The 26,819-nt window shown below is 53.0% G+C and overlaps 1 protein-coding gene across 7 annotated transcripts in view; it reads left to right on the plus strand.

The window, feature by feature from the left end:
* The window catches only part of OTUD7B (OTU deubiquitinase 7B), a 47,035-nt gene extending 20,430 nt beyond the window's left edge, over positions 1-26,605 (plus strand). For 6 of the 7 annotated variants that reach the window (XM_084824245.1, XM_084824248.1, XM_084824249.1 and 3 more), the window contains 11 exons: positions 2,003-2,153; positions 3,984-4,154; positions 4,972-5,193; positions 9,001-9,102; positions 10,643-10,770; positions 11,338-11,450; positions 12,433-12,560; positions 13,571-13,720; positions 14,244-14,358; positions 15,050-15,134; positions 15,916-26,605. In XM_084824245.1, the coding sequence (XP_084680371.1) occupies positions 2,069-2,153; positions 3,984-4,154; positions 4,972-5,193; positions 9,001-9,102; positions 10,643-10,770; positions 11,338-11,450; positions 12,433-12,560; positions 13,571-13,720; positions 14,244-14,358; positions 15,050-15,134; positions 15,916-17,259 (2,643 nt within the window). In that variant the 5' untranslated portion in view covers positions 2,003-2,068 and the 3' untranslated portion in view covers positions 17,260-26,605. The remainder of the gene's footprint in view (positions 1-2,002; positions 2,154-3,983; positions 4,155-4,971; positions 5,194-9,000; positions 9,103-10,642; positions 10,771-11,337; positions 11,451-12,432; positions 12,561-13,570; positions 13,721-14,243; positions 14,359-15,049; positions 15,135-15,915) is intronic. The other variant, XR_014786308.1, reaches the window with a different exon arrangement.
* Positions 26,606-26,819: the final 214 nt, after the last annotated feature.

The following is a 26,819-nucleotide window of genomic DNA, read 5'->3' on the forward strand; positions in this document are numbered from 1 at the left end:
TGTGTTAATTGGCAGCTGCTATTTTATAGGCACGACTTGTGTGCCTGGGCTCCAGAGCAAAGCATGGCAGCACGGTCAGGGTGCCCACCCTAAATAGCAGGGCTCCTCTTACTTCATGTTGCACACCCGGATCAGTTAGTGGCACAGGAACAGAATTTTCTTCTGGGCTTTGGGTGATCTACCTGGATGAGGTGGGAGGGTGGGGGCAGAATAGGAGCCTGATGAAGGGGTGACAGGGGTGAAAAGGGTGGTGTTGATCCCCCTCATCTGAAGAGGCAACCTGGTGCCCTCCAGGTGAGTTTGACATCAACTCCCATCAACCCCAGCCAGCGTAGGGCTGATGGGAGCAGAAAATGGCAGCCCAAACTATCAAGGGGCTGGAGCAACTCCCCTGTGGGGAAAGGTTACATTTGGGGCTCTTTAGCTTAGGAAAAAAGGCAAGTGAGGGGAGATGTGATAGAGGTGTACAGCTTGATGCATGGTGTGGAGGTAGTAAGCAGAAGGAAGTTTTCCTCCCTCTCTTATCATACTAAAACCCCAGAGGGGTCATCCCATCAAGCTGAATGGTGGGAGATTCAGGACAGATCAAAGGAAGGGCTTCCTCACACAGCGCATACTTAAAACTATGGAATTCATTTCCACAAGGTATAGTGATGGCCACCAATTTGGATGGCTTTTGAAGGGGATTCGCCAAATCCATGGAGGAGGAAAAGGCTGTCAGTGGCTACTAGTTCCGATGGCTATATGCTACTTCCAGGATCAGAGGCAGTATGCCTATGTACGCCAGTTGCTGGGGAACATGGGCGGGAGGGTGCTGTTGCACTCATGTCCTGCTTGTGGGCTTCCAACAGTCAGCTGGCTGGCCACTGTGTGAACAGAATGCTGGAAGAGATGGGCCTTGGTCTGATCCGGCAGGGTTCGTCTGATATTCTCATGGCCAGTGGTCAGGAATTCTGGGGGTTGTAGTCCGTAGTCCATAACATCTGGATGGCGCCACATTGGGGAAACGAGCTGACCATTCTGGCAAGCTGACCTTTGGTGGCTTGCGCAAAGTGGGAACCGTTGCTCACTCGTGGTGCTGATGGTTCCCTGGCTGGACTGCCACCCCCTGGCTCTGCTGTGCAAGTCATGCCGTGTTGCCGGAAGGGGCTTGTGACTTGGAGGGGGGGGTGTATCAGGACGGGGGCGCTGGGGAGAGATGATGTCGCTGTGCGCGTGGATTCATCTGGCTCCTGCTAATACCCATGTTGGCACGTGGTTTGTACAGCTTGGCAGGAGGGCTGGGGTAAGATCTTCAGCTTCTGGGGCGATGCAAGCGGCTTTTAAATTGGTGTCCCATAGGCCAAGTGGGACTGGTGGTCCAGGTTTGGGGGGCCTTGGGCAAGATGCCCTGAGGAGTCCTCCCTCCGCAGTGCTATTTCCACTGCCTTCTGGGCCCAGAGGGAGAGAGCAAAGGGAGTGGAGGCTGCTTGCTGTGCATCGGATGGCTGGAATACGAGGAGGTGGAGGAGGGCAAGAGGGCCTGGGCTTGGCAGATTCCCGGTAAGGCCGTTCCTTAACACCAGCCAGCTCTGCTCGAATCTCTTGCGTCTGGGCCAGTTAGAAAATACCCTGTTTAAAGTAGGCATATGCTGTCCTTCGGGAGAAGGTCCAGGGCCGTTTCCAAAAACAATATAAAATGCACTGGCCTTCCCCAACCTGGGGGGCACCAGGTTGGGGAAGGCTGAAATGCACAATTCAAGCGTGCTGTTCATTTCAATACCATGTACCTTTTGGTTCGTGGGGATCTTTTTCTGAATGTAAAACATGAGGCCTATGCACAGTCTCGGTTAGTGAATGGTTTATCAAGTCCCGAATATGTAATTCTCCCTCGCCCTGTGAATTATAGGCCGCTCTTATTGGCTACTCCCCCCCCCCCCCACACACAGTTATTCAGACAATCTGCATTTTGGCCTTTGTAACCAGCAGCTGAGCTGTGTCCTTTTCTTGCTTCCTCCTCCAGACTGAAGCGTAAGCCCAGATCAATGTCCCACCACTTCCTGGCCGCCTGTGAGGAATTCAAGATCACATGACCCTGGATATGGACGTCGTCCTCTCGGATTTTGTCCGCTCAACTGGGGCTGAGCCAGGATTAGCAAGAGACTTACTGGAAGGTAAAAAGTAATGTCTCTTTGCATAGATTCTCCTGGGTTTCCTCCTCCTGCTTCTATTGTTTACAAGACCGTTTTAAGAATGAATCAAAACTCTTAGGGCACAACCCTATGCATGCTTAGATAGGGAAAAGAAGTCCTACGACTCTCAGCATTCCCCAGCTAGCATGGCTGGCTGGGGAATGCTGGGAATTGTAGGACTTTGGTAAATATGCATAGGATTGTGCCCTTAGAAAGGGAGAGCTTAGAAAGGGAGATTGCGCCCTTAGAAAGGGAAAGGCCAGGAAACATGTTATAATGAAATGAAAAATGAAATTGTAATGCTGGAAAAGCTGCAGAAAGGGGCAACCAAAATTGTACAGTCCAAAAGAAAATTTCGGACATCCATATCGCCGTAATACCTTTATTAGGCCAGCTCAAGGGCTGCCAAATGCTGTGCAAGCTTTTGAGTTCTCCAGAGTTCCTCATCAGGTAAAATGGTAGACAAACGAAAAGGTGGGGGTGTGGTGGGGGGTGGGAGGGAGGGAGGGGAAAAGTGGCTGATAAAGCCATGGAGTCTGAACTTGGTTACAGTATAAGGATGGAAAGTGGGAGGATGCTGGAAACCAGCAGTTGAGAATCTGTGGGCTCTCCAGATGTTATTGGACTTCCGCTCCCATTCTCCCTCACCATTGGCCATGGTGGCTGGGGATGATGGGAGTGCAGTTCAACAAGATCTGGAGGGCCACAGCCTCCCCCCCCATGTGCTGCAGATATTCAAAGTAGACTCTCCCAGACACAGAGGTGGTTTTGCACCTGAGACCCTCCAAGGGTTGCTGAGAAGAAGAAACAAACAAGCCCACTGATACGGTCAGTGGGGGTTTTAGAAATTTTCTCTTGGCCAACATAGCCACCTTTGCTTTTCCAAATGTTAAAGGGGCTGGAGCAGCTCCCCTGTGAGAAAAGGTTACAACATCTGGGATGGTTTAGGTTAGAAAAAGGGTGAATCGGGGAGACATGAGAGAAGTATACAAAAAGGAAGGGCTTCTTCACACAGTGTAGAGTTGAACTATGAAATTCGCTATCACTGGATGTGATGATGGCCACCATTTTGGATGGCTTTAGAAGAGGTCAGACAAATTCGAGGAGGAGGAGAAGGCTATCAGTGGCTCCTAGTCCTGATGGCTCTGTGCTACCTCCAGGATCAGAGGAGGTCTGCCTATGTACATCAGTGCTGGGGAACATGGGCAGGAGGGTGCTCTTGTCCTACTTGTAGGCATCTGCTTGGCCACTGTGGGAAATCAGTGCTGCCCTTGATGGGTCTTTGTTCTGATCCAGTTCCAGGTCTCTTCTCTTGTCCCCAAAACTGTTTGCAACAAACATTCTTCCCTCCTGGTTTTTCTCCATCTGAGCTCCGAGTCCAGAAATAAGCCTAAAATGAGGCAAAACAGCCTGGGGGTGTGGGAAGGCTTAAGCATCCCCACCTTTATGACCCCCACAAATGCTCCAGCCCACCCCAGTTGTGTACATGCTGTGACAATGTGTTGTTGCAGCCCAAAACGTGTGTTCAGAGGTGAGGAACCGTGGCTGGATTCCTATCCCCAGCCCTAGAGACAACTCGCAAACTGTGAAATGGGCATGCTTGTGATGGTGCCAGGAAGGCTTATAGCGAGGATTTGAAAAAGGAAGAGTGGGGGCAGCATTTTGAGTGTGCTGGGCAGGGGGAAGCATGAGGTGTGCCCAGCTTCCTGCTAACAGAAGGGGCGATTTGCCAAGTGAGAGAGAGAAGGAAGTTTGGTGTTGTGTGTTTTTGAAAGCTGCCTAGATTAACCCGCCCCTCTTCCCCTCTCCTAGGGAAAAACTGGGACTTGAGTGCCGCGCTGAGCGACTTTGAGCAGCTGAGGCAGGTCCATGCTGGGGCCTTGCCGCATTCCTTCAATGAGGGACGCACCTTTAAGCTTGTGGAGAAGGAGGTGGCGCGGCCGGCACGGCCACCGCTGCAGCGCCAAGATGACGTTGTGCAAGGTGAGGGCAGCAGGGGCTGTGGGGGCTGCTGCCCAGGGACTTGCCAACCATGGGAGGCGAAGGGGTGTGTGTGTCTGTTTGAGGAGGACTGCTTAAGCCGCCTGTCCACTGGTGCAGTTGTTTTCTGGGGAAGTGGAGGCAGCTCTGACCGAGTGTTTGATTTCTCCCCTCCTCCCCTTGATTGGTGGGTCGATGGTACTGCCTGAGCCAGGGGTTTGGACCACAGCAGGAGAGTAAAATCCAAAGTGAAACTGGAGGGCCAGCTTCCCTGCAATGGAGATGCCGTGTGTGTGTTCCACGACTCTCCCACTGGAATAAAAATCTCGTCCCCACTGGATGAACATCACCTCCCCCAGATTCTTCTCTCTGTGCCCGCCCCCCCCCAGCCTCTCACTCCTTGGAGTCTCTCCCAGGCAGAGAGCGGAGTGGATCCTTTGCCAGCATCCACAGCCGCCTGCCTGCCTCTCCTCCACGGAGTGAGAACAGTGACTTGGTGCGGGCAACCCTTAAGCACGCACGGCCACTTAAATGCAAGCGGAGGCTGTTTCAGCCAGGAGTCTACTTACGTGGCTTCTGGGCCCAGGAAACGGTTGGATGGTGCGCAGTGTGGTGAGGGTGCTGCCTGTCCCCAAGGGGCCTGAGAAACAAAAGAAAGGAAGTCAGGACCCTGAGGATGCCGACCCACCGCCAGCTGCCCGTGCCTGCTCCCGCTCCTGCCGCCAACTATAAAATGCGGGCAGCCCAGATTGAAACGCGTGTGTGCTCAGCCAGGTGCACGTCTCTCCAAACGTGTCCCTGCTTCTCTGTTCCTTCCCAGAAAAGCGCTTGTCCCGCGGCATCTCCCACGCCAGCTCCACCATCGTCTCTTTGGCCCGCTCCCACGTCTCCAGCAACGGCAGCGGCAGCGGCGAGCACCTGCTGGAGATGCCCATTTGCACCTTCCAGCTGCCCGACCTAACCGTGTACCACGAGGACTTCCGCAGCTTCATCGAGCGCGATCTCATCGAGCAGTCGATGCTGGTGGCGCTGGAACAGGCCGGTGAGCACCAGCGGAGTGTCTGCGGCGGCTTTCTCTGTCGAGGCCCGAAGTCCCCTGGGTGCCCTGTCCCTGAAGGCCAGAGCAGGGAGCAGCAGGAGGTGTCGGGGCCGGCTGCCGTTACGGTATAGCGTTAGAAATGGTGCAATCTGTGCATGCTCAGATGCAGTCTCTTCACCGTGATGTCCATTCAAGGGCTTGGCCCTGCTTTAAAATGGGTTCTGGGGCTAAGCACCAGCATTCCCCGACTTGAAGAGTAACCCCCCCTGTGCCGTTCAAATGAAGACTAGGAGGGATTCGTTGGAGCGTTACCTTTCCAGGGCGAGACGGCTTGAAGCATCCAAAGTTTGGTGGAAATGCACAATGCGGATGAGAGTCCAAATTGGAGACAGGGGTCTGTCATGGTGCTGGGTGCATTCCCTCCGGCTTTCCCTGTCCCCTGGGATGTTTTCAGAGGTGTGGGAAAGTGAATTGAACATTGGCATTTTCAGAACGGGGGTTAGAGCAGTGGAGGCTGGTGTCTCCGATGTCAGTGGGATGGTGAATCTACTCCGGGTTTCAGTCAGAAATCTGAAGGAGCTCTGCAAGGTGCGAAGCTCTGACTGGTTCTGCCTGAATCCCGGAACAGATTCACCACTCCACTGATATCGGAGCCTGGGCTGGCGCTCCCATTCTGTAGAGAGAGAGGTGGGCTCTCGGACAGCTGCCATGGACACAAAGTGCCCGGTGCTCGAGTAGTTCTTGGTGTCAGGGAGAACCACGTTTCTGCTGTATTCAGGGGCAAGCAACCTATAATGAGGGAGGTCTGAGATGGGAGCTGGCTTCCAACGGAAGACTTAAGGTGGTTAGTGGAGTTTGTATTGGGCCCGACCACTCTGTCCTTTCCCCAGCGTGACACTTCTCCTGCCAGGTTTTGGTAGCTGAAATGGGGGAAATCCCATCCCCCCCGGCCCAATCCACTGTGGCTTATAGATGCTTCCCACGAGGAGGGAGGCACCCAATATTAAATGGGAGAAATGGCACTGTAGGGGGAAAGGTTTTCCCCCTCTCTTTTAGCCCTGGCCCTGTGGTTGCTTTAAAAACACACACACACACACACGGAAAATCTGGTCACAAACCTCCTGTATCACAGCCTGTTCGGCCATCCAGAGGTAGCATTACCTCTTTCACCACATTACGACAACTGATTTCTCCCACCCCCATGCCTTTAGGCTTAAGGGGATTTCAGAAGAGATATTCCGGGATAACTGAACTTTATAAACAAGGCCTTGACCAGCCTGGAAACATGTTCAGGCAGCTGCTTGTGCTTCTTTGCTGGGAGGTTTGGGAGTTCCTGCAGACAGGAATATCTTTGTGAGGTGTGTCATCCTCTTGACATAAGCTGCCATTGCTGAGGAAGGTGGGGATGGAAGCCTGTCCAACTCCCTGCTGTCAAAAGCCATGCAGACTTTTCATGTGTGGTGTGTCTGAGAGAGGGAGAGAGAGAGAGAGGATGAATTGTAGCAGTGAAAATGATGACAAATCCACAAGAATTTGTGTGGATTTGTGTGAAACCCCTTTAAACACTCCTGCAGTAAATACTGAAAAATAGCTTTTCTCGGATGTGGGTTTGTCTCAGTTGTGCACGGGCATCCTGCCAGGCAGTGATGGGCTGGGACTTGGCTGTGCCAGACGCTACCTAGCCTGAGAAGCGGCCTGCCTGTCAAGTCGAGCTGTTGTCCAGACCAGCCTGGCTGTGTGCCGGGTGGCTCTTCCGTTTCGGAGGCAGATGCCTTCTCTTAGGCCAGCTGGAATGCTGGCTCCCAGGCAGCTGAACACACCCAAGAGCCGCCTGGAGCCCCTCGAAGGTGGTGTGCGGGGTGTGAATGTTGTTAGTGATGCCCGTGCTACACTGCCCCTCTTCTGAGCTTTCTGGCAGCATGAACATATTCTTGGGACAATCTTCTCTGTCACTCTAGTGGCCCAAGTCCCCTTTCTGTAACTCCTTGGATGTAGTTCAGAGTGTTGCAAGCCCTCCTTCGTTAGCTTGGGGCTGGTGGTTGTCGTCCAACACATCTGAAGGACACCAGGTGAGGGATGTCTAGCTTAAACCACCGGCCCTCTCCGTGTGTCGATGGTGCTGCTGAAGCCAGCTTCTTGCTGGCCGCCCCTCCTGCCATGCTGCCCCTTTTCCTTCCCTGCCAGACCTCTTTTCCTCACCTGCTGTCAGGGTGGACACTGAGCCCATAGAATCCCAGAGTAGTTCTGATTCTGAGGAAGAGCAGTCGCTCCTCTTTCCCAGGGCCAACAGCTGACGGAGATTCCTCCCACCAGCATTCCTAGCTTAGATAGCAGTCCAGGGAGTGACAGAGCGCGGGAAGCAGACTTGGTGGACGCGCGACGCCGATGCAGAGAGCGGCGCCAAATGGAGGGCGCAGAAAGGAGGCGTAGTGCCCAGTTGGCGCGCAAACAACGGCTGCGCCCAGAGGATCCAAGGGAAAAGGGGAGGGACTCTCCCTAGTCCTTAAGTTCAGGGGTCTGCCAGTAATTCCCTTTCAAACGGGGACCAACTGTTCCAACTTAAGGCATAGGTACTGTGCTGCTCAGATCTAGTTGCAAACGGTAGAGTTGTTAAGTTGTAAAAGAAGAATAAAGCTTTGAAAGGAATCCCTTTGTCTGTGTCTGGACTTGGCTACTGGATTAGACTGAGAGAGGCCTCCAAGGAGCCCTTGACATCTGCTGCCCTGCCGTTGTCACTATCTTTCCTTGAGCCAACTCCCCAAGCTTCTGGCAGAAGAGCGCTATGTCCTTTTTCTTTTTTTAAACTGGGTATCCTCCACTCTTAACTCCAGGAAAAATAATATTTAACGTGAACTGCCTGTCCTCCAAAGAGCCCTCTCCATAGGTCACTGTTCTGTGCAAGGGATGCTGGCTAGCCTCTTCTGATGGTGGGTAAATTCTGCTGCTGCTTATGTTGGGAGTGACTGGATGAGCCAGCCATGCCCAAGGCGAAGAATGGCTTGCCCCAGGGGGGTCTGGTTTGGAAGGAGGCAGGGCCAGACCAGTTACTCAGGCAGAAAGCCGTGCGTGCAGTCTTCTGTGGGAGCCCCCGATGATTTGCTTTGCATGGTGGCCATTTGCAGAAGTGCCGCAAAATACCAGGCAGGTCTTATTCCAGCTTGGTTTTCTTTATTTTGAGGCCCAGGATAAGGAGAGGTTTGTGCTGAACTTGCTTTTCAGATTTTTGTGGCATCTGAAGCCTACGTCCAGTTTGGTGGCCCATGAATTTTGTCCCGCCTTGCCAAGATGGCTCTGGGATCCTTGCCTATCTTTAAGGGCAGGGATCCCGCTAGGGGAGTGAGCCTTTTTTGGCAGCCCCTTCCCACTCTTAAGGCAGGAACCCCAAAGCCTGCCTGTGGTTGCAAGGCTGCTAGGACCCAGAGAAGTCTGGCCCAATTTCCTGGTACCTCTTTCCTTCAGTACCCTTTTCATAAACCTATAAATGCCCAGCTTAGCAACCTCTTTCCCAGTTTGCTTTCATAGTCTAATTTGAGTCTGCTTTTCACTGCCTCCTTTCTGCTCTTCATCTCTTTCTCTGTCAGGAAGCAGTTGTATCAGACTGGCTAAGTGTCTGAGCTGGCAAGTGGCCCGTCAGAATCTCACTTCCGCTGTACAAATACTTTGTGGCCCTGGCTCTAGCCACCCCTCAGCTGTAGCCACTCCCAACTGTCATACAGAAGTAATATCTGCCCACCTTAAGGGGCATTGCAGAGACCGTGTGCACGAAATGCTTTGAATGCTAAATGCGGCGTGTTCCTTTGTCCCGCCCAGGTCGTCTCAATTGGTGGGCCAACGTGGATCCCAGCTGTCAGAGGCTGCTTCCTTTAGCAACGACGGGGGATGGAAATTGCCTGCTTCATGCCGCCTCTCTAGGTAAGACACCACCACCTCCCGCCGGCAGAAGCATCCCTGTTTCTTCTGTGCACGCCATCTGCAACGAGGTGCCTGGGGCCCTGTTAACCATCTCTCCTCCGAATTGTTGCACCAGGAAATGGCATCTCTCCGCTTAGCTGGCTTCTGATGTTTATATTTTCCTGGAAAAGCAATAAAACATGAGTCATATTTGACACGCTGCCTCCCACCTCCCCGCGTCCATTAAAAAAACCATTGTAGTGTGGTGGTTAATGTGTCGGACTAGGTTTAAATACCCACCTGGATGCTGGGTGATCTTAGGTCAGTCTCTGTTAGCCAACCTACACCCCCCCTCCCTCCCCCCGTCCCTCTCCCCCCACCCCCAACCTAACTCACAGGGTTGTGAGGTTTGCCTTTTATTTTATGTATTTATTTAGAAGAATTATAAGCTGGCTATTAGGGAAAACCCTCCCAAGGCGGCAGACAGCAGAAACTTAAAACCACAACATGCAATGAAACAATAAGAACATCAGAAGAGTCCTGATGCTGAATGAGACCCAGGGTCCATCTAGTCCAGCATTATGCTCCCGCAGTGGCCAACCAGCTGACGGCAGGAAGCCCACAAGCAGGACACGGGTGCAAGAGCACCCTCCCGCCCATGCTCCCCGTGTATGCAATAATACAAACTGTGTATCCTGCTCTGAGATTGGTGGAGGAAGGGCAGAACAAAAATTAACATTAACAGTGGGATGCAGTATGTAAGAGGGTTGTATAAAATATAATAGGATGTATAGATTTGAAACGTACACAGTTTTCTTTTAGTGAGACTGGTGTGGTGGTTTTATCTGGGACTTTGGTTTCAAGCACTAGAAATACTCTGTGTGTTTAAGTGTTAACACGGAAAGCAATAAGTATACCCTCCTTCAGTTGTTAGGACTCCATGTGATTGAGGTCACATGGGGGGGAGGGGTGCACCTACTGGCCCAGGCCTCCAGCGTGTCCCCTGCTAGCTCCACCCCCAGAACTCTCCATGTGGCCACTGACCCAAAAGAGTTGGGACCCCTGATCTAGCCCGGTGTTGTCAACACTGGCTGGCAGCAAGGGCTCTCCAGGGTTTCCAGCAGGAATCTTTCCAGCCTTAGTTGGAGGTGCCAGGAATCAAACCTGGGACCTCCTGCACTCACAGCACTGAGTTACAGCTCCAGCCTGTGCATGATCAGCGTTTGGCTGGGGCGAGCAGGGACACAGTGGATGCGTGTGGTGGGCGGGCACCCCACCCCCCATTCTTAATCTTGTGCTGAGATGTGATATGTTACATTTGATATTAACCACCCAGAGAGCTTCAGCTCTTGAGCGGTATGGAAATGCAATAAATGAATAGTGTATTCGCATACCAGTCCTTAAGAAAACTGTGTACTTGTTTGTGATTGATGGTTTGCATTTCCAGCACTGTGTGATTTATGGTTTTGAGTAGCAGATGTTATTCTAAAGGAGGAAAGCCAATAAGCTTGACGTTTTAAAAGTGCACTGGAAAAGATGCCTCTTCTCCCCTTCGCTGTAGGCATGTGGGGTTTCCACGACAGGGACCTGATGCTCCGCAAGTCCCTTCACACGCTCATGGATCGAGGCCTGGAGAGGGAGGCCCTGAAGCGCCGCTGGAGGTGGCAGCAGACGCAGCAGAACAAAGAGGTGAGGCGGCAGGGGGGCTGCCCTGTGTTGCTGTGGTGAACGGGGGCTTCAGCACCCCCCAGAGTCATTGGGGATCTTGGCCCATTGGTCCAATAGAGTGCAGTGCCAGGGACAAAGGGCTGACCACACCTGGGAAGGGCTTTTTACACCCAGCGCTCCCTTTAGGGCTACGACGCACCGCCTTTTTCAGCCTGAGAGAGCCACTCTCGGGGCGGCCGCTCCAGCAGTGGGTGGGGCGAAAATGCCCCCAAATGGGGCACGGCCATCCGGGGAACCTCAGAGGGCCAGACTGGGGCAGAGGCTCGGTCTCAGGGCCAGCACCTGTGCTCCTTCCCAGCGCCAGTTCTCAGCCCTGGAACGTGGGGATCCCCCTCCCGAATCCGAACACTGAGCAGATTCATACTTGCTTAGCATCAGTATTGGCTCCTTCCAGATCATGTATGGAGCTCTGGAGAGTAAATCTTACAGGAGCCCCCTTATGGCCATTGTAAAGTCGCTTCACAGCATGGGAAGAAGCCTGAACTATCCCCCCATCCCACCCCTTCGTTCTCCCCTCCAACATCTTAGTCCGGCCTAGTTTACACGGAAGAAGAGTGGCAGAAGGAGTGGAACGAGCTGATCAAGCTGGCTTCGAGCGAGCCCCGCATGCACTACGGCGCCAACGGCGGGAACTGCGGCGGGTGAGTGGCGCCTTCCTATAAAGCGGCTGCTGCCTTGCAAAACTGCAGAGCAACCGTCAAATGGTCTGGCAGCTTCGGTTGCTCCAGAGTGCAGCAGCAAGGATCACAATGCTGTTGGCAGTCCAAGGGCTTTCCCAGCACTGCTCCCTCCACCCCTTTGAGCTGGAAATCTCGGGGACTGAGCCTGGAACCTTCAGCATGCAAAGCACTGGATTCAGTCCTCTTCTTCTGAATGGTGCAGGGACTTGTCTGGGATTTGAATCCACAGCCTATCACATCCCAAGCGGTCATTGCATTTGTATTTGCCGCCGTCGGTTATTTACTTACAAGATTTTTCTACTGCTCTACATCCAATGAAACTCCTGAGCAGTGAACAATTAAAAGGAAGGGGGAAAAGAATCAAAACACAGAGCTGAAATCTTTAAAACCAAATAATGCAAATAAAACCGTGGCTGGTTAGTCAGGGAAAGCTTGTTGAAATAAAAATGTCTTATGCAGGCCTTGGAAACGAAACAATATTGGTTCCTGCCTGATGTCAGCAGGCAGAGAGTTCCACAGAGGGGGGCATTATTGGGGAATTTGTTCAATGAGTTGGTTGAAAGAGCAGTCAGGTCTAAAGTTTGAGATGGGGTGGCACCATCTTTGCAATCATGAGGGCCAGAAACTTTTTTTAAGTGAAAGCTGAGGTTCTTGGGAAGCTGAAATCCATCCCAGTCCTCCGTTCTGCATTCCCACATGTGCACCCCTGACAATGGTGCCTGTAACAGGTCTGCCCTTGTTAACCTTAACTGGTCCTTCTGGCTCAGACCCAGACCACTTCTGCTTCCTCCCACCCTGCATCTCCTAGATGGGGATGTCTTTGGAACCTGTTCTGGTTCCTGTCTCCCATTTCCTGTCTTCTTATTAAGCCAAGCCAGGGGGTGCCAGTGATGGAGCGTTCGTTCAGGTGTTCGAAAGGGTTCCCCTTCCTTTGCCTCCTCAGCGTCGAAGGCTCTGAGGAGCCTGTCTACGAAAGCCTGGAGGAGTTCCATGTTTTTGTCCTTGCCCACGTGCTGAAGAGGCCCATTGTGGTTGTGGCCGACACCATGCTTCGAGATTCAGGCGGGGAAGGTAAGTGGTGTGGCGGAGTGTGCTAACGGAGGAAGAGGTTTTCCTGCCCGAGGCTGAGCAGTAAGTGGCGTCTCTCCCCCACCCCTCCACTTCAAGGTGCATCACACCCAAGGCCAAGCAAGATTTTTCTGCCTCAGGTGTTACCGTGGTACCTGAGGCAGAAAAATCCCACCAGTGCCTCCCTCCCTCCCGCCCTCTGGTAGTAGAAATGCAGCAATCTGTCCAATAACGATTTGCAGCCTTTTCAGGACCCCTGAAATCTGCTGCCTGAGGGCGGTGCCTCACTCTGCCTCATGAGAGGGCCGGCCCTGGCTACGGGCTTCCCTGTGTCAGTCTCGTCACATGCGCTATGGTACTGGACGTATATAGGCCTGGGCACATGACGCCTGAGAGTGGGGCAGCAACGGCCCTCAGGGGCGGGCAGTTCTTGTGCACCCCCACCCCAGTGGCAGCTCAGGGGCACCTGGCCTGCCCCACAGTTTGCCGGTGGTTGCCCTAAGCCCCAGAGCCTAGCTGGCAGCACCTGTTGCACGTTTCCCCAGGAAGAGAATATATAAGGTTTCCCAGTCTTGTGATGTAGGCTTCCTTAAAAAATGTGGGACGCTCATGCCCAGTAAGCTTTTAAATGTAGTGGTGTAAGAGGAGAGATGCACCTCACCCCATCCTGTGCTTCTGCATGAGTCGTTGTTCTGCACCTGCCCTCTGCTTTGGGAGGGGGACTGCTTGGAGCAGCGACTCAGGGGGAGGGCGGCTTCTCCCGCGGGGGGGTCAGTCTTGCTACCTCTCGGTTGGGAACAGTGGGATGAACCCCTTTGCATCCTGTGCAGAGAACGCCCTGCCTGCTGCAGGGGCTGCTTGGACAGAGGCCCGGCCGGGGCATCACTCACGCAGAGGGGCGCTGTCAGGCTCCACTGCAGAAGAGGGTGCCTTGGGGCTCACAGTTCGGGGACTGCCTGGCGGCCGCCAGGACACTCGCTCTCCCCACCAGCTTCTCTCCGTCTGCCTTGCAGCGTTTGCACCGATCCCCTTTGGCGGCATTTATCTACCCTTGGAGGTTCCTGCCGGCAAGTGCCATCGCTCCCCGCTGGTCCTGGCCTACGACCAAGCCCACTTCTCTGCCCTGGTATCCACGGAACAGAAGGAGCCCACCAAGGAACAAGGTGCGTCCGGGAATGGGGCGGGAGCCTTGCCTGCCAGGCTGCTTCCCCTTTCCCCTGAGAACATCAGAAGAGCCTTGCTGCGTCAGACTGAGGCCCGCCTCAGCCGGCATTCTGTTTGCACAGTGGCCAGCCAGCTGCCTCTGGGAAGCCCGCAAGCAGGCACAAGCACAACAGCGCCCCCAGCCCATGTTTCCCAGCATCTCTTACACACGGGCACGCTGCCTCTGACGCTGGAGGTGGGATATAGCCCTCAGGCCTGGTAGCCGCGGAGAGCCTTCCCCTCCAGGAGCACGCCCAGCCCCCTTTTGAAGCCATCCAAACGAGCGGCCGTCGCAACGTCTTGCGGCATGTCTCGTCCCCCTGCCTGCCTGACCCTCCTCAGGCCCTGCGCCTAGGGCCTGTGCCGGATCCTGCAAAAAGCGGCGGGGTAGGAGTCCTGCGGCTGCCGCCTGCCTGTGCTTTCCACACTGCCGCATCTTCTGTCCTTCGGCCCCTGAGGGAGCTGTGCCTCTTTTTGCCACAGCTGTGATCCCGTTGACCGACTCTGAGCACAAGCTGCTTCCCGTGCACTTTGCTGTGGACCCCGGGAGTGACTGGGAGTGGGGCAGAGACGACGGCGACAACGTCCGACGAGCAAGGTGAGCGCGAGGCTCTGTGCAGGGTGGCCCGTGGGGTTGGGCCTCCCAGGTGCTCGGTGCTCTGTGGCCAGAGAGCTGGAGGGGAGCAGGCTGTCCTCCTCGTAACAGAACCGACAAGGGTGGACCCTGGTCTCCCCACTTTGGCCCGCGGGGAGACGGCGGACGGAGAGGGCGAGCATCCTGGGAGTGCGTGTCCTGACCTGCGCTTGGCTGCGTATCAGTTGGGCACGGGGACTGAGGAGTGTGGCCTGAGGCATCACATGGGAGGCAGAGAGAGAGAGCTGACTTCACGTGCGTGCTGGGATGGGGAGTGGCCGGCATAAGGGGCAGCACGATGTCGGAGACTTCTGGGGGTAGCGGAGTGGAAGGAGCAGGTCGAAAGGGGCGAGGAGCTCGTGCTGGATGTGGGAAGGGCAGAGGCACTGATGGGGCAAGGAGCAAGGCTGCCTTGTGGGGCGGGGACTGGAGGAAAGGGCCCGTGGTTCTCAGGCAGCCCTTGTGGGATTTGAAATGTCCTCTCCAGGATCCCACGTGGGTTTTGCGGCTCTTGAGTGCTGCTTCAAAGGCGGGAGGCAAGGGCCATGCCCAAGAGAGACTCCGGACTAGATCCAGGGGCCGCGGGTCTTCCGGCTCTGGCTGAACTCAGCACCGCCACTTTGTGCTTTGTGTCTTTCCGGCTCTGCCTTTTCAGCGTGACGCTCTCGCTGGAAGCCAAGCTGCATTTGCTGCACAGCTACATGAATGTAAAGTGGATCACTTTGCCTTGCGACATGCAGGTAAAGGAATGCGGAGGAAGCCGTCCTCCCTTGGGGGGGTTCAGGGTGTCCCGGAATCCTCCTCCTCCTGGCCGGCCTCTGAGACCGGAGGGAGCTGGGCTGGGCAGAAATGGGCAAGGCTGGCCCTGGGGGGGCGATGGTGCGAGCCAGGGGCCTTGCAGAGCGACCCCCCATGGAACCCCCCATGAAGCCCGCCCAAGGCGTTCGTGTGAAGGCACTGGCTGCATGAATCGGCCATTCAGGAGGCTGGGGGTGGTGGTGGCTGGGACAGATTCGGTCCTTCCTGCCACCTCTTTTCAGCTCCTCTTTCAGCGGGAACGCAAATGGTTGTTCCCGCTCAAGTTGTGGCCTCTGTGTGAAGTCACTGGCCTGCCAGTTTGTCTCCCCCGCTACGGCCTTCTGCAGGGCCTGCCTTCTTCTCCCTGGCTGCCCCTTTTTCTACCCAGTGCACCACAGCCACTCCCAGGGGCTGGTTTTGTGGCTGTCCTCTGGACTGATGGCCAGTCTGCTTGCGTGGGCAGCCCCGAATTTCAATACTGTTCAAGAGGAGGCGAGAAAAACCATCTCTCCGCAGTGTGCGTAGTGTTATGTGCCTCTATCCCACGCGGATGTACACACGCCATTGTCTCTCTCGAGCTGAGGGCTCCAGCCTCTCGGACTCCATGGGGCTGTGGAACAGTCCAACCCTGGGAACCCCCCCGCCCCCCCGGCCTGGTCTTCTGAACGTCGTTCTGGGAGCGCACAGCTGCCTGCGGCTCACTCCACTCTCCCCCTCTCCTAGGCACCCCTGGCACAGCCCGAGTCGCCCACCGCCTCCGCAGGGGACGAGGCCCGGTGGGCTGCGGACTCCGGGGATTCGGACAAGGAGTCTGTCTGCAGCAGCTCAGCGAGCAACAGCGGCGGCAGCAAGGGCAGCAGCAAAGACAAGGAGAAGGAGAAGCCGAAGAAGGAGCGGGAGAAGGACAAGGAGAAGAAGCGGGCCGACTCGGTGGCCAACAAGCTGGGCAGTTTTGGAAAGACCCTGGGGAGCAAGCTGAAGAAGAACATGGGGGGGCTGATGCCCGGCCGTGCGGGCAAAGGGGGGCTGAGCAACGGGCACGGGGAGGCGCTGGAGAAGAAGAAGAAGGGCTCCATCAGGGGGCGGAAGGGCAGCAAGGAGGAGGTGTCTCCCGGGGACGTGGCTGCGCCGCCCGAGAAGCCGTGCCTGGGGAAGGCGGCGGCTGAGGAGCCACTGGTGGAGGCCTGCAAGTATGGCGGCGACGTCAAGCTGAGCCTGAGCATCCTCCGGGCCGCCATGCAGGGGGAGCGCAAGTTCGTCTTTGCTGGCCAGCTCAAGACCAGCCACCGGCACCGGTACCAGGAAGAGATGATCCAGCGGTACCTCTCGGACGCCGAGGAGCGCTTCTCTGCCGAGCAGAAGCAGAAGGCGGCGGAGGAGAAGGCAGCGGCGGCGCTGGGGAGCGGTGGGGCGGTGGAGAAGCTGGACCCGGAGGGCGGCCCCCTCGGAGGCGAGGAGGGGCTGCTGAACCCCGCCGGCCCCCCGGGCCTCTCGCAGTACAGCCTCCAGAGCCCCGGGTTGGCTGCCATGGGGGCGAAGGTGGCCGGCTTCCCCTCCAGCTCCTCGGGGGTCTTCACCATTCCCCGCCCCTCCATGATGAGCAGCGTGGAAAGCGGCCACCCGCCCAGCTACCAAGACAGCCGGCGGCAGCTGGCCGGCGGCCCCTGTGCCCCCCTCCCCTCTTACGCGACGCTGCCCAGGCCCTGTCCCCAGGGCCGCCCCCGCCCCTGCCACGCGAGCCCTCCCCACCTGGGCGGCCGCTTCTCCCCGGCGGAGGTGGACATGCTGCCGAGCTACGTGGCTGCAGACTGCGACGGCTCGGCCTGCCCGGCCCGGCCCGGCAATGGCTACCGGGAGTTCACAGAGCCGGACGGCAGCTCTGCCAAGGGGGCCCCCGGCGACTGGAGCAAAACGCAGCTGCTCTACGGCGTGCAGCAGACCAAGTGCAAACAGCCGAACTGCAGTTTTTACGGGCACCCGGAAACAGGGAACTTCTGCTCCTGCTGTTACAAAGAGGAGCTGAAGCGCAAAGGACGGGAGCGGGAGGCTTTGATACATCGGTTCTGAAAAGCCAGGCTGTGCTCCTGGTGTCTGGACCCATGGGAAGTGGGGAATGCAATAATTTTCTCCCCCCCTCCACCCCCCCTGTTCCCCATCTCATTCAGGAGAAGGGTTGGCCAGTTTTGGGGGGTGGCAAGCTGCGTAGGGCTGAGGAACCAACCCCCTGGCTTCCAGGGCGTGTGGAGAAAAACACTGTTGGGGGGCCGTGGGCACGTAGGGGGCAGTGCACTGGAGGGGGTGGGGAAGTTTGTGGATTTTGCGCAGAACTGAAGTTGTCGAACCGAGCAAATCTTCTAGACCAAAGCTTTGAATTCCGAGGGTAGAACAAACGCAGCGGTGACTGGCGGTTGTGCAGGTGGGCTTTCTGCCTGCCCAATCCTCCCCAACTTAATTTTTTTCTCTTCATTTTAAAGGGATTAAAACCACCATCCCTGGGGGATTTTTTTCCCCTTAAAATGTTTGAAAACTTGGGTCTCTTTTTGTTAAGTCATATTTTTGTTTTGTGTTTTGTTTCGTTTTTATGTATTTTTCGTCTCTTTCCATCCCGCCCTCACCCTAAACATGGACTTCCAAGGTGGAAAGGGAGTTTGGGCTGAAACGTGTGGGTACCTCCCTGTTCCACTGATCCCTCTGCCTCCAAATCCACCCGCCCCTTTTCACAGTCCTCTGATCTTCTGAGCATGCCCTGTTGTGGCTGGCTTTAGCCTTTTTAGATGAGTTGGGCTTGACATGTTCTTTTTAAAATATATATTTTTAAAAACTCTTGCACAGACCTGCAGCGGAGCGGGAGGGAGGTAAGGAATCATCAAGTCACAATAGTGTGTGTGTGTGTGTGTGTGTGTGTGTGTGTGTGTGAAAGGAGGGGGAGAGAGAGAGAGAGAATGTTTACTCTGCAAAAGATGAACCTGTTCTTCATCTAGTCATACTCAAATGTAGTAAGAAGTTGGAGGCCAGAAGTGAAATTGGTGGGGCTTTGATAAGAGCAATAAACTCGCTACAGGCAATGTTGAAAATGGGGGTTGGGGGGAGACGAAAGAGGGTTCCCTGGCATTGCTGGAAACAACCCTTCAGTTTTGCCGCTCTTTCTCCTCTTAAATGCATCGGTAGATAGATCTGTATAACTTTCTCTCACCTGCAGAGAATAACTTCCTTCCGCGCAAGCTATTTTTTTTATTTTCTAGACTACCTCTGTTCTGCTGAGTAGAAATAATCTGGCTCCCTTTTGTCGAGCCAAAACTCTGACCGTGGGAATGGCGAGTAAATACTAAAGAATATAGATATTATATATTTTTAACAGGGCTACATTTGTGTTACTGGGGCGGGGTGGGGGGTTTAAACAGAAGCTAACCACGCTATAGTTTTCTTGCTTTAAAAAAAAGATAATCTGTTTTCAGATCCCCTTGCCCCCAGACCTTGGGAATTGTTGGCATTTTTGACACCACCTGGGTCCACGCACGGTTGACACTGCAGCATTTGTAGCAAATGCATTCCTGGAAAAACCAATCTAAAATTCGACTACTTCTGGGCAGGTGGGCAGGTTTACCTGACTCATTGAAGAGTCTCCAAAACTATGCAATTATTTTCCCCTCCAGAGCTGCTGGGGGGGACCGAGAGAGATGCAAGTGTACTTAAAACATGTTGTCGTTGTTGTTGTTTCAAAACAGTGATGCAGACGGTTTTCTGCGTTCTTGGATGCTCGTTGCACCGCCTTAGTGTGGATGGTAGCGCAGTGCAACCTGGCAACAAAGAACAGCGATGGATCTTAGACTAGCCTGGTTCCATCCTTCCTGCATAGCTGCTTTTGGAGAAGGCACTGAAAGGAGCAGAGGGAGAGGGCCTGAGGACTGCTGTGTTCCAGCTGGCAAGGGCTGCTGCCTTGCATAAAACAGAAGCGGGTCTTGCGGGAAGGATGCTGTTGAAGCCCCATAGACCAGAGTTGTGTCCCCACAGCTGCGAGAGCCCCCTTCTCCAGCCTGGCACTCTCTAGATGTGTTGGACCACACAGCTCAGGATTCCTGACCAATAGGCATGCTAGCTGGGGCTGATGGGACTTGTAGTCTACAATATCTGGAGGGTGCCAGGTTGGGAGAGGCTGTCCTAGTCCTTCCCCTTTGCGGTGTGTGTTGGTGGTGGAAAATTAACTGATGGGTCCAGATTTGTGTGGGTTGACAGGGTGTTTTTTAGTAGGGTGTGCCTAGAACCAGCAGAAGATGTGGAGGGGAAAACGGGGGCAGGTGAAGGATTGTTATGGGACTTCCCTTGTGGGAGAGCGAAGGAAAACTCTGCGTGTTCTCCGGATTGATACAAGAGGCCATTCTGCTGCTCAGTCAACATTGACTAGCACCTTTCTTGGAGGGTGGGTGACTTGGGAGGAGAAGGGGATTATTGGTGCTATCTGGAAATCTAACTTGGAAATGCTGAAGCGGAGCACCCAAAACCGTTCTTGAGGCCTCAAATGAATAAGCGAACAAAGATACCCTTTTGAGGAAAGCCTTGTTGAGTTTGCTGGCAGATCCATAATGCACACAGCAGCTAAACTGATTTTATTGCCTGGCTGGAAGTAGCCATTTTTGCTAATAACGTATACCGTGTGCATGTGTATTGCCTCAAAAGTCAACGTCTCTAAATATATTTTCCTGAGGCCAGCAGAGAAGATGGTTGCATCTGTTGTAATTTCCCCTACTCCCCGGCCCCAGAAATGCTGAGTGCTTTGGAATTCACCAGTTGGGAGTGTTCTCTGGCAGGAGTTCTTATCAATGACTATATTGGCTTTAACCCTTTCAGTGAATCGGGTCCCCCATAAAGGTTCGTATAGAAATGTGTATGTAGTCTGGAAGAGTGGACAAGAGAAATGCAGGATTGGATCTCCCCCCAACACACACACACACACACACACACACACACACACACGAAACATCCGGTTGTCTTTTTAATATGGTTCTCCTTTCTACATCTGCCAGAGTTCCATAAGACCAGCATGTAACGGTCTTCTGATATCCCGCCATTAGTTTTTTTCCATGCAGTGGGAACTCCTCATAGATACCTGGGGTGGGGGCGGGGGTTTGCTTTGTGTGTGTTTTTCCCCTTTTCCTAACTGACAGCATCTAATTTTAAGGTCTTACCTTGACAATTTGTTACAGTCTCTCTCTGATCTCCTTTTTTTTTTTAGTTATTATTAGTATTATTATTACTATTGCAATTAGGCTATATAGATTGTAGCATTTTTTAAATCAAGGAAAAATGAACTTAAACAATTTAAGTTAAAAAAAGGATAATTGAAGAGTATTTTTTCTATAAAAGCCAGAGTTTCACTAAGATCCCTGATTCCAAAGCCTTTCCGCCTTAATGATGTCATAATGAATTCTGATTAATTAACTCTTTCATACAGGTTGAGTTTGAATCAATGTAGTTGTTGACTGACTTTTTCTTTTAGTTTCCTTCGGTTTTCTGATGTTCTAATTTCCTTTATGGTGAAACGACACCCCCCCTTTCCTTTTCCTTAAAAAAGGGAATATTAAAAAAAACATTATTTATTAAAATGACACAAGCTTTCACCCCCACACACACTTTTTATTCATTTCCTTTGCAGCTAAAAACTGAATACAGTGGAAGTATTTTATGGTACCTCCTCGTAGCTCTATTTTTTGACTGGGGTGGAATAAGAAGCCTGGATTTCCAAGCACCTTTTTAACTATTAGAAGTGAACACTAAATAAGCTTTTATTTGTTTGTTTGTTTAATAGAAGGGTGTCGGGGTAGGGGAGAGGAGGGATGTTTTTGGTCCAGCTCCCTCTGGTAGAACGAAATGGTTATGGTGCACCTCAGTGACAAATTTCCCAAGGTTGTTTCACAGTGGGCAAAAGTAGAGGTTGACTCCCCACCCCCACCCCCCAAAAAACTTTAGAAAGTTAAGCTGTGCTTTGTGGTGCAGTATGATATTTGTGGGACTGACCCCTGCCAATTGATTAAAATCATTTTAATTAACCAAGTACTGTCATGCTCAACATCACCTTTTTTCATTTTAATGCACAATAGTACGTTTTGCACAGCAAAAAAGCCCTCATTGGACAACTAGCTTCATTTCCTCCACATGTGCGCATTAATTCTAAGACGTTCTGCCCCTATTTCTTTCATATTACTTTTGAGGGGGAAATAGAATTACAAATCCAGGGTATAACTTTAACCAGCTTGTAGAGTCTCCATAGAAAGGTTTTTCTTTTATGGGTATTTTTCCCCCCGCTAGTTGTCCAAGAAGTGACCTGAATTAATTATCCGGTTGTTGTTGACAATAAAAACTATTTTTTAAAAAACCAGCTTTATTTAAACATACTGGTGTGGGCAAGTTTTATTTGTTGACTTGGCTTTCGAAATGTCTGAACTGCAACACTAGGGGCCACTTGCGAACCAGACTTCTTGAACGGTGTATTTTCTTTTTAACTTTCCATGAACGAGCGAAGTGTCTCCAAGGGGAGGGCTTCATTTGGGAATGTTATGGCCTGAATCTGGAGCCTCTGGAGGAAAGTCTTGGTGCATTCAGACATCGGGCACAGAAGGGATAGGGCGTGCCGCATCCGCCCTTCCAGTTGGCAGGCGCTGTGGAGCCCTTGTGTTAGTCAGGTCTGGCATCAAGCCTGGCCCTCTTGCCCTTGCGTGGTAAATCGATCAGGACCTTTGGCCGTGGAGCATGCCCAGCTCCATTTCTCCTGCTTCCCAGCTCCACCTCCAAGACTAGCCACAGAGACCTTGTGCGAGAGAACACGCCTTCCCGCTCTAGATGTGGCTTGCACCAGCTCCAAACTGGCTGTGGCAAGCAGTGGTGAAGTGAGAAATGTTGAGGTGCAGACACGCATCATGACAGTCTGCATAGCCAGGCCCCCAAGGAGAGGCCCAAAATGCAGGTGGTTACGTTGATCTGTGTCAGCAGGCCAGTTCTAGCCTCAACTCCACCAGGAGCAGCTCTCTTGGAAAGCTCAAGGGTCTTAATTGCCCATTCCGGACCAAGCCGCCCCAAAATACTTGCGTTGCAACAGGGAACACTCTGTTGTTGCTGAGAAAATCCATTTCCTCCCACCTACTGCGAGGACGGCAGCTCAGCTCAGAGGGAGCAGGGAAGTCTGGGGGGTGAATCATAGAATAGTAGGGTTGGAGGGGGCCTATAAGACCAACCCCAGAGGACATCTGCCTCCCTGCTAATAAAAAAGTGCCAGCGCTTCATCCCTGTGAGCGCAGACTCCACTACACCACTGGTGACAAGCCTCGCCATATTAAATCATTTCTGGCCTGTTTTTTTATAGGATGCTTTTACAACACACACAAACCTCCCTTTTATTTCTAAAAGAAGATTGCATTTACTGGAGCTAGTGTCCTATACTTTTGAAGAAGCCAAGCTCCCCCCTCCCCAAGTCCCTAGCAGAGCTGCAAAGTTCTGTGTGCTTCAAGAGGGGAGAGGGGACCAGCATTTCTCAAACAGCACCCCCCCCCCTTTTGGAAGTAGGACAGAAATCCCGCCCCCCTCCCCAACAAATGCTTGGGTTCTCAGTCAAAATGGTGAGCGAGTGCATTTGACACGGCTCTTTCGACCCCAATTGTATATGTAGAATCTGAATTCTTGCCCCCCTTTTTGCGTTACAGCAGCCTTCCGCAACTGGTGTCCTGCAGATGTTTTAGGCTTTAAAACATCTGGAGGGTGCCAGGTTAGGAGAGGTTGTGCTATGGGAATGAACATGTACATTGGATACTTCCTTTCAGAGGAACATTGGAAGCTGCTTTATGCCGGGCCAGACTCCATCCACATCAGTTTATTTTTTATGTATAATGCGGGAAGAAATCCCTTTACTTGCTTGATGCAACTTTTATAGGGCTCAGAGGAGAGAAGGAACGCTTAAATTCTCTCAGAATAAGGATTGGAACGGCCGGGATGAACAAAATGGCCCAGGCCTGATGCAGCTAAGCTCCACTGAAACCAAAGGAGTGTCTGTCGCAGCTTCAGTAAAGTCTTCCAGCTTTCAATGGGGGGTGTTGGGGGCTCACCTTTAGTTGGACTGGGGCCTCCCAGCTTGACAGGAAGAATTTATTTGACCTAGCTTAAAATGGCTTGGTTCAGATACAAGCCTAAAGCAATCCGGAGTCCTAGTGTGGCACCCGGGGCTATTCCCCTGTTTTCTGTTGCTGGCTGCAGAGGATCTCGGTTCTGCAGAGACTTGATGTGAGCCAAAATCCACTCCGGGAATGTGTTTTCCATGTCAGAGAGGAGCACTAGAACATGTGAAGTCATCTTAAAAGCAAAGTTCTGAGCCTTGGAATTCCATTAAGAGCAAGGCAGGGGTGGGGGTTGGCGATAGATTCTAATTGTGTGTTTTTAATTGTTGCCAAATAGATTCCCCTCACCCCTGATCAGATATATGGACATCCTTCAGAGTTTTGCATAGGGTCCCCGTTGCAAAGTCGGACCTCCAGGTTGGGTACCTGGGGCACAGTCAGTGGGAGGGAAAGACGAGCAGGCAGCTCCCAGTTTTTCATCCAAATCCCTATTCTTGTTTGCGGAATAATGGGCTCAAGTGACAGGAAGCCAGATTCCGACTGAACATCAGGAGAAACCTCCTGACTGTTAGAGCAATACGACAATGGCATGAATTTCCTAAGGAGGCAGTGGGCTCTCCCACGCTGGAGGCATTCAAGACAAGGCTCAACAGCCATCTGCCGGGGATGCTCTGACTTGGATTCCTGCATTGAGCAGGGGGTTGGACTCGATGGCCTTGTAGGCCCCTTCCAACCCCACTATTCTATGATTCCGTGAAGGCTTGTCTTTTCCCCTCCCTTTCCTCTTGCACCTTGGGTTGAATCTACACATGGCAATTACACTGTTACCATAACTATTGGTGCCCATTGGTGTCATGTGTAACAACAGTTATGATAACGGTATGGTAACGGTATAACTGCTATGTGTAGATCCAGCCTTACAGGAGAGACCTGTGGACAAAAACCATCTTCAGGCGCCTGCCCGGGACGCACAAACGGGCTGCTGCCGTCCCAGCTCCTGCATCGTTTTCCTTGGCTTTGAGCGCCTTTGGCTGGGGTTTGGTTACGCAGGAAGGAACGTGTTGTTGCATTCATACTGAATGGGCCTCCTGCGTGTGAAACGGCTCCTCTCTCCAGCACGGCCCCTGATTTTTGTAGGGTAAGAAAAACCTGGATGATCCTTGTTCTTTTCCTTCCTGGCATTTTGCAAATGAGAGAGATTGACTGCAGTGACTGGCGTGAACTTTTGTTTGCCCCCATCACGCTATCTGTAGGGCCGTGAGATTCCTATCAGTAGCCCACCAATTGGGAAAGGAGTCTGCCCCCCCCATACTGTTTTTGGAAGGTTACGAGGGGGATGCGAATTGGCTACAATTCTGGAGACTTGTGGAGTGGGGCACATGGATTACCTTTTCCTCCACAAGGTGAGCTTTGCCTACCATCGCTGCATAGCTGTGAGATTGCCTCCCCCCATTCATTCATGACCATCTTGCCTTGTGATGGGCTAGGAACCGTAGCTCAGGGGCAGAGCCTTTGCTCTGCATGCAGAAGGACTGAGGTTCAATCCCTGGTAGCGTCTCCAGGTAGGACCAGGAAAGAATCCTGCCTGAAACTCAAGAGAAACAGCTGCCAGTCAGTGTCGACAATACTGGGCTAGATGGAGCAAGGGTCTGACTTGGTATAAGGCAGCTTCCTGTGCTCCTCTTTACAATCAGCCCTTGGTCTGGAACCATGAGGACTAGAATATTATTAAGGGAAAGGCTACAGCTCAGCATGATAGAGCAAATGCTCTGCATGCACAAGGTCCCAGGTTCAAACCCCAGCATGTCCATGTAGGGCTGGAAAAACTCCTGCCTGGAGAGCCCTCCCTCCCAGTCTGTGTTGACAATACTGGCCTAGATGGACCAAGGGTCTGGCTCAGCAGAAGGCGGCTCCCGATGTTCCTGTGTAACGCCACCTTACCCTTGCCACCTATGCACCACCTCAGGCCTGCATGCCCATTCAGAGAGTGCTGCCCTACAACCCTGGAATTGCAGAGACGCACCGAAGCCTGGAGCCAGCATGAGGCCTCTTCCGATATTTGCTGGTGGGGACCGGAGCAAGGTAGGGTTCAGTCCATATGAGCAGTGTGTGTGTGTGTGTGTGTGTGTGTGTGTCCCCTGGTTTAAGCCAGTGGAGAGTTTTTGTTCGCCTAGCCCTGGATTGGCTCCTCTGAGTCGCAGACATTTTCCCAGGGTCTTGGCCAGGAAGAGGCCTTTCACATCCCTTTCTGTCCAGTCCTTTTAACTGGACATGCTGGGGATCGGACCTGGGACCTCCTGCATGCAGAGCTGGCATGGGGCTCCTTCCTGAAGCATTCAGTGACCGTCGCAAAGGAGGGCTGAAATGAGATTCACTGTGCAATTATAAAACAGCAGCACCTCCTCGCCCCAATGCCACCACGACGAGTGTAGCACCGAAACAGCTCCGTAGCCTGGAACGGTCTTTCTGGGAAGAAAGGTTTGAAGGGGTGGATGGAGGGGGGGGATCTCCGAGGTAAGCCGGCCCATCTCCCTGAGGCACTGCATGGGGGGGGGCAATCGCCCCTCTCCCCCACTGCCCTGCCAGTTTAATTAACTGCATGATCACAGCAACTCTTCAAGTGGTGGCTTCTGCTGCAAGGATGCGAACACGCCCAGCTCAAGTGCTCTTGCTAAGTTGGCCTTCTCCAACCTGGGCCCTCCAGATGAGTTGGACTACAACTCCCATCGGCCCTAGCCAGCATAGCCAATGGTGAGGGATCATGGGGATTGTAGGCCCACATATCTGGATGGTCACAAGTTGCCCACCACGGTGTAGATGCTCCCTGATTTGCACTGGGACTGGAGGGTGAACCTCTTCAAACGGGATAATTTGGTTTTTAACCAGTCCCCCTTCTCCGCTCCTCTTCCTGCCAGAAATTACCAAGCAAGCGTCTTCCTTCCCACTGCAGAACACGTGGAGCTTCTTATCTCCTTTGGTGGCTAAATCCAGTTACACTGCCTTAATCCCATAAAGTCCATGTGATTTCTTGTGAGAGGCCGGCCTTTCTGTCCTTCAGCAAAGCTTTCGACAAAGTGCCCCATGATCTCCTGATGAGCAAACTAGCTCAAAGTGGGCTAGATGAAACAACGATCCGGTGGATCCACAGTTGGCTACAGAATCGGACTCAAAGAGTGCTTATCAATGGGACCTTCTCAAGCTGGGGAGAGGTAACGAGTGGGGTACCGCAGGGCTCAGTCCTGGGCCCAGCGCTCTTCCCCATTTGTATTAATGACTTGGAGGAGGAGGTGCAGGGAATGCTGATCAAATTTGCAGATGACACAAAATTGGGAGGGATAGCTAATACTTTGGAAGACAGAAACAAAATTCAAAGTGGTCTTGATAGCCTGGAGCGCTGGGCAGAAAACAACAGAATGACATTTAATAGGGATAAATGCCAAGTTCTGCACCTAGGACAAAGAAACCAAATGCAGAGTTACAAGATGGGGGATACGTGGCTCAACAACACTACAAGCGAGAAGGATCTTG

The sequence above is a fragment of the Heloderma suspectum genome, chromosome 17 (assembly GCF_057233095.1).
Source record: "Heloderma suspectum isolate Gila_16-S chromosome 17, 16-S_ref, whole genome shotgun sequence".
Lineage (NCBI taxonomy): Eukaryota > Metazoa > Chordata > Lepidosauria > Squamata > Helodermatidae > Heloderma > Heloderma suspectum.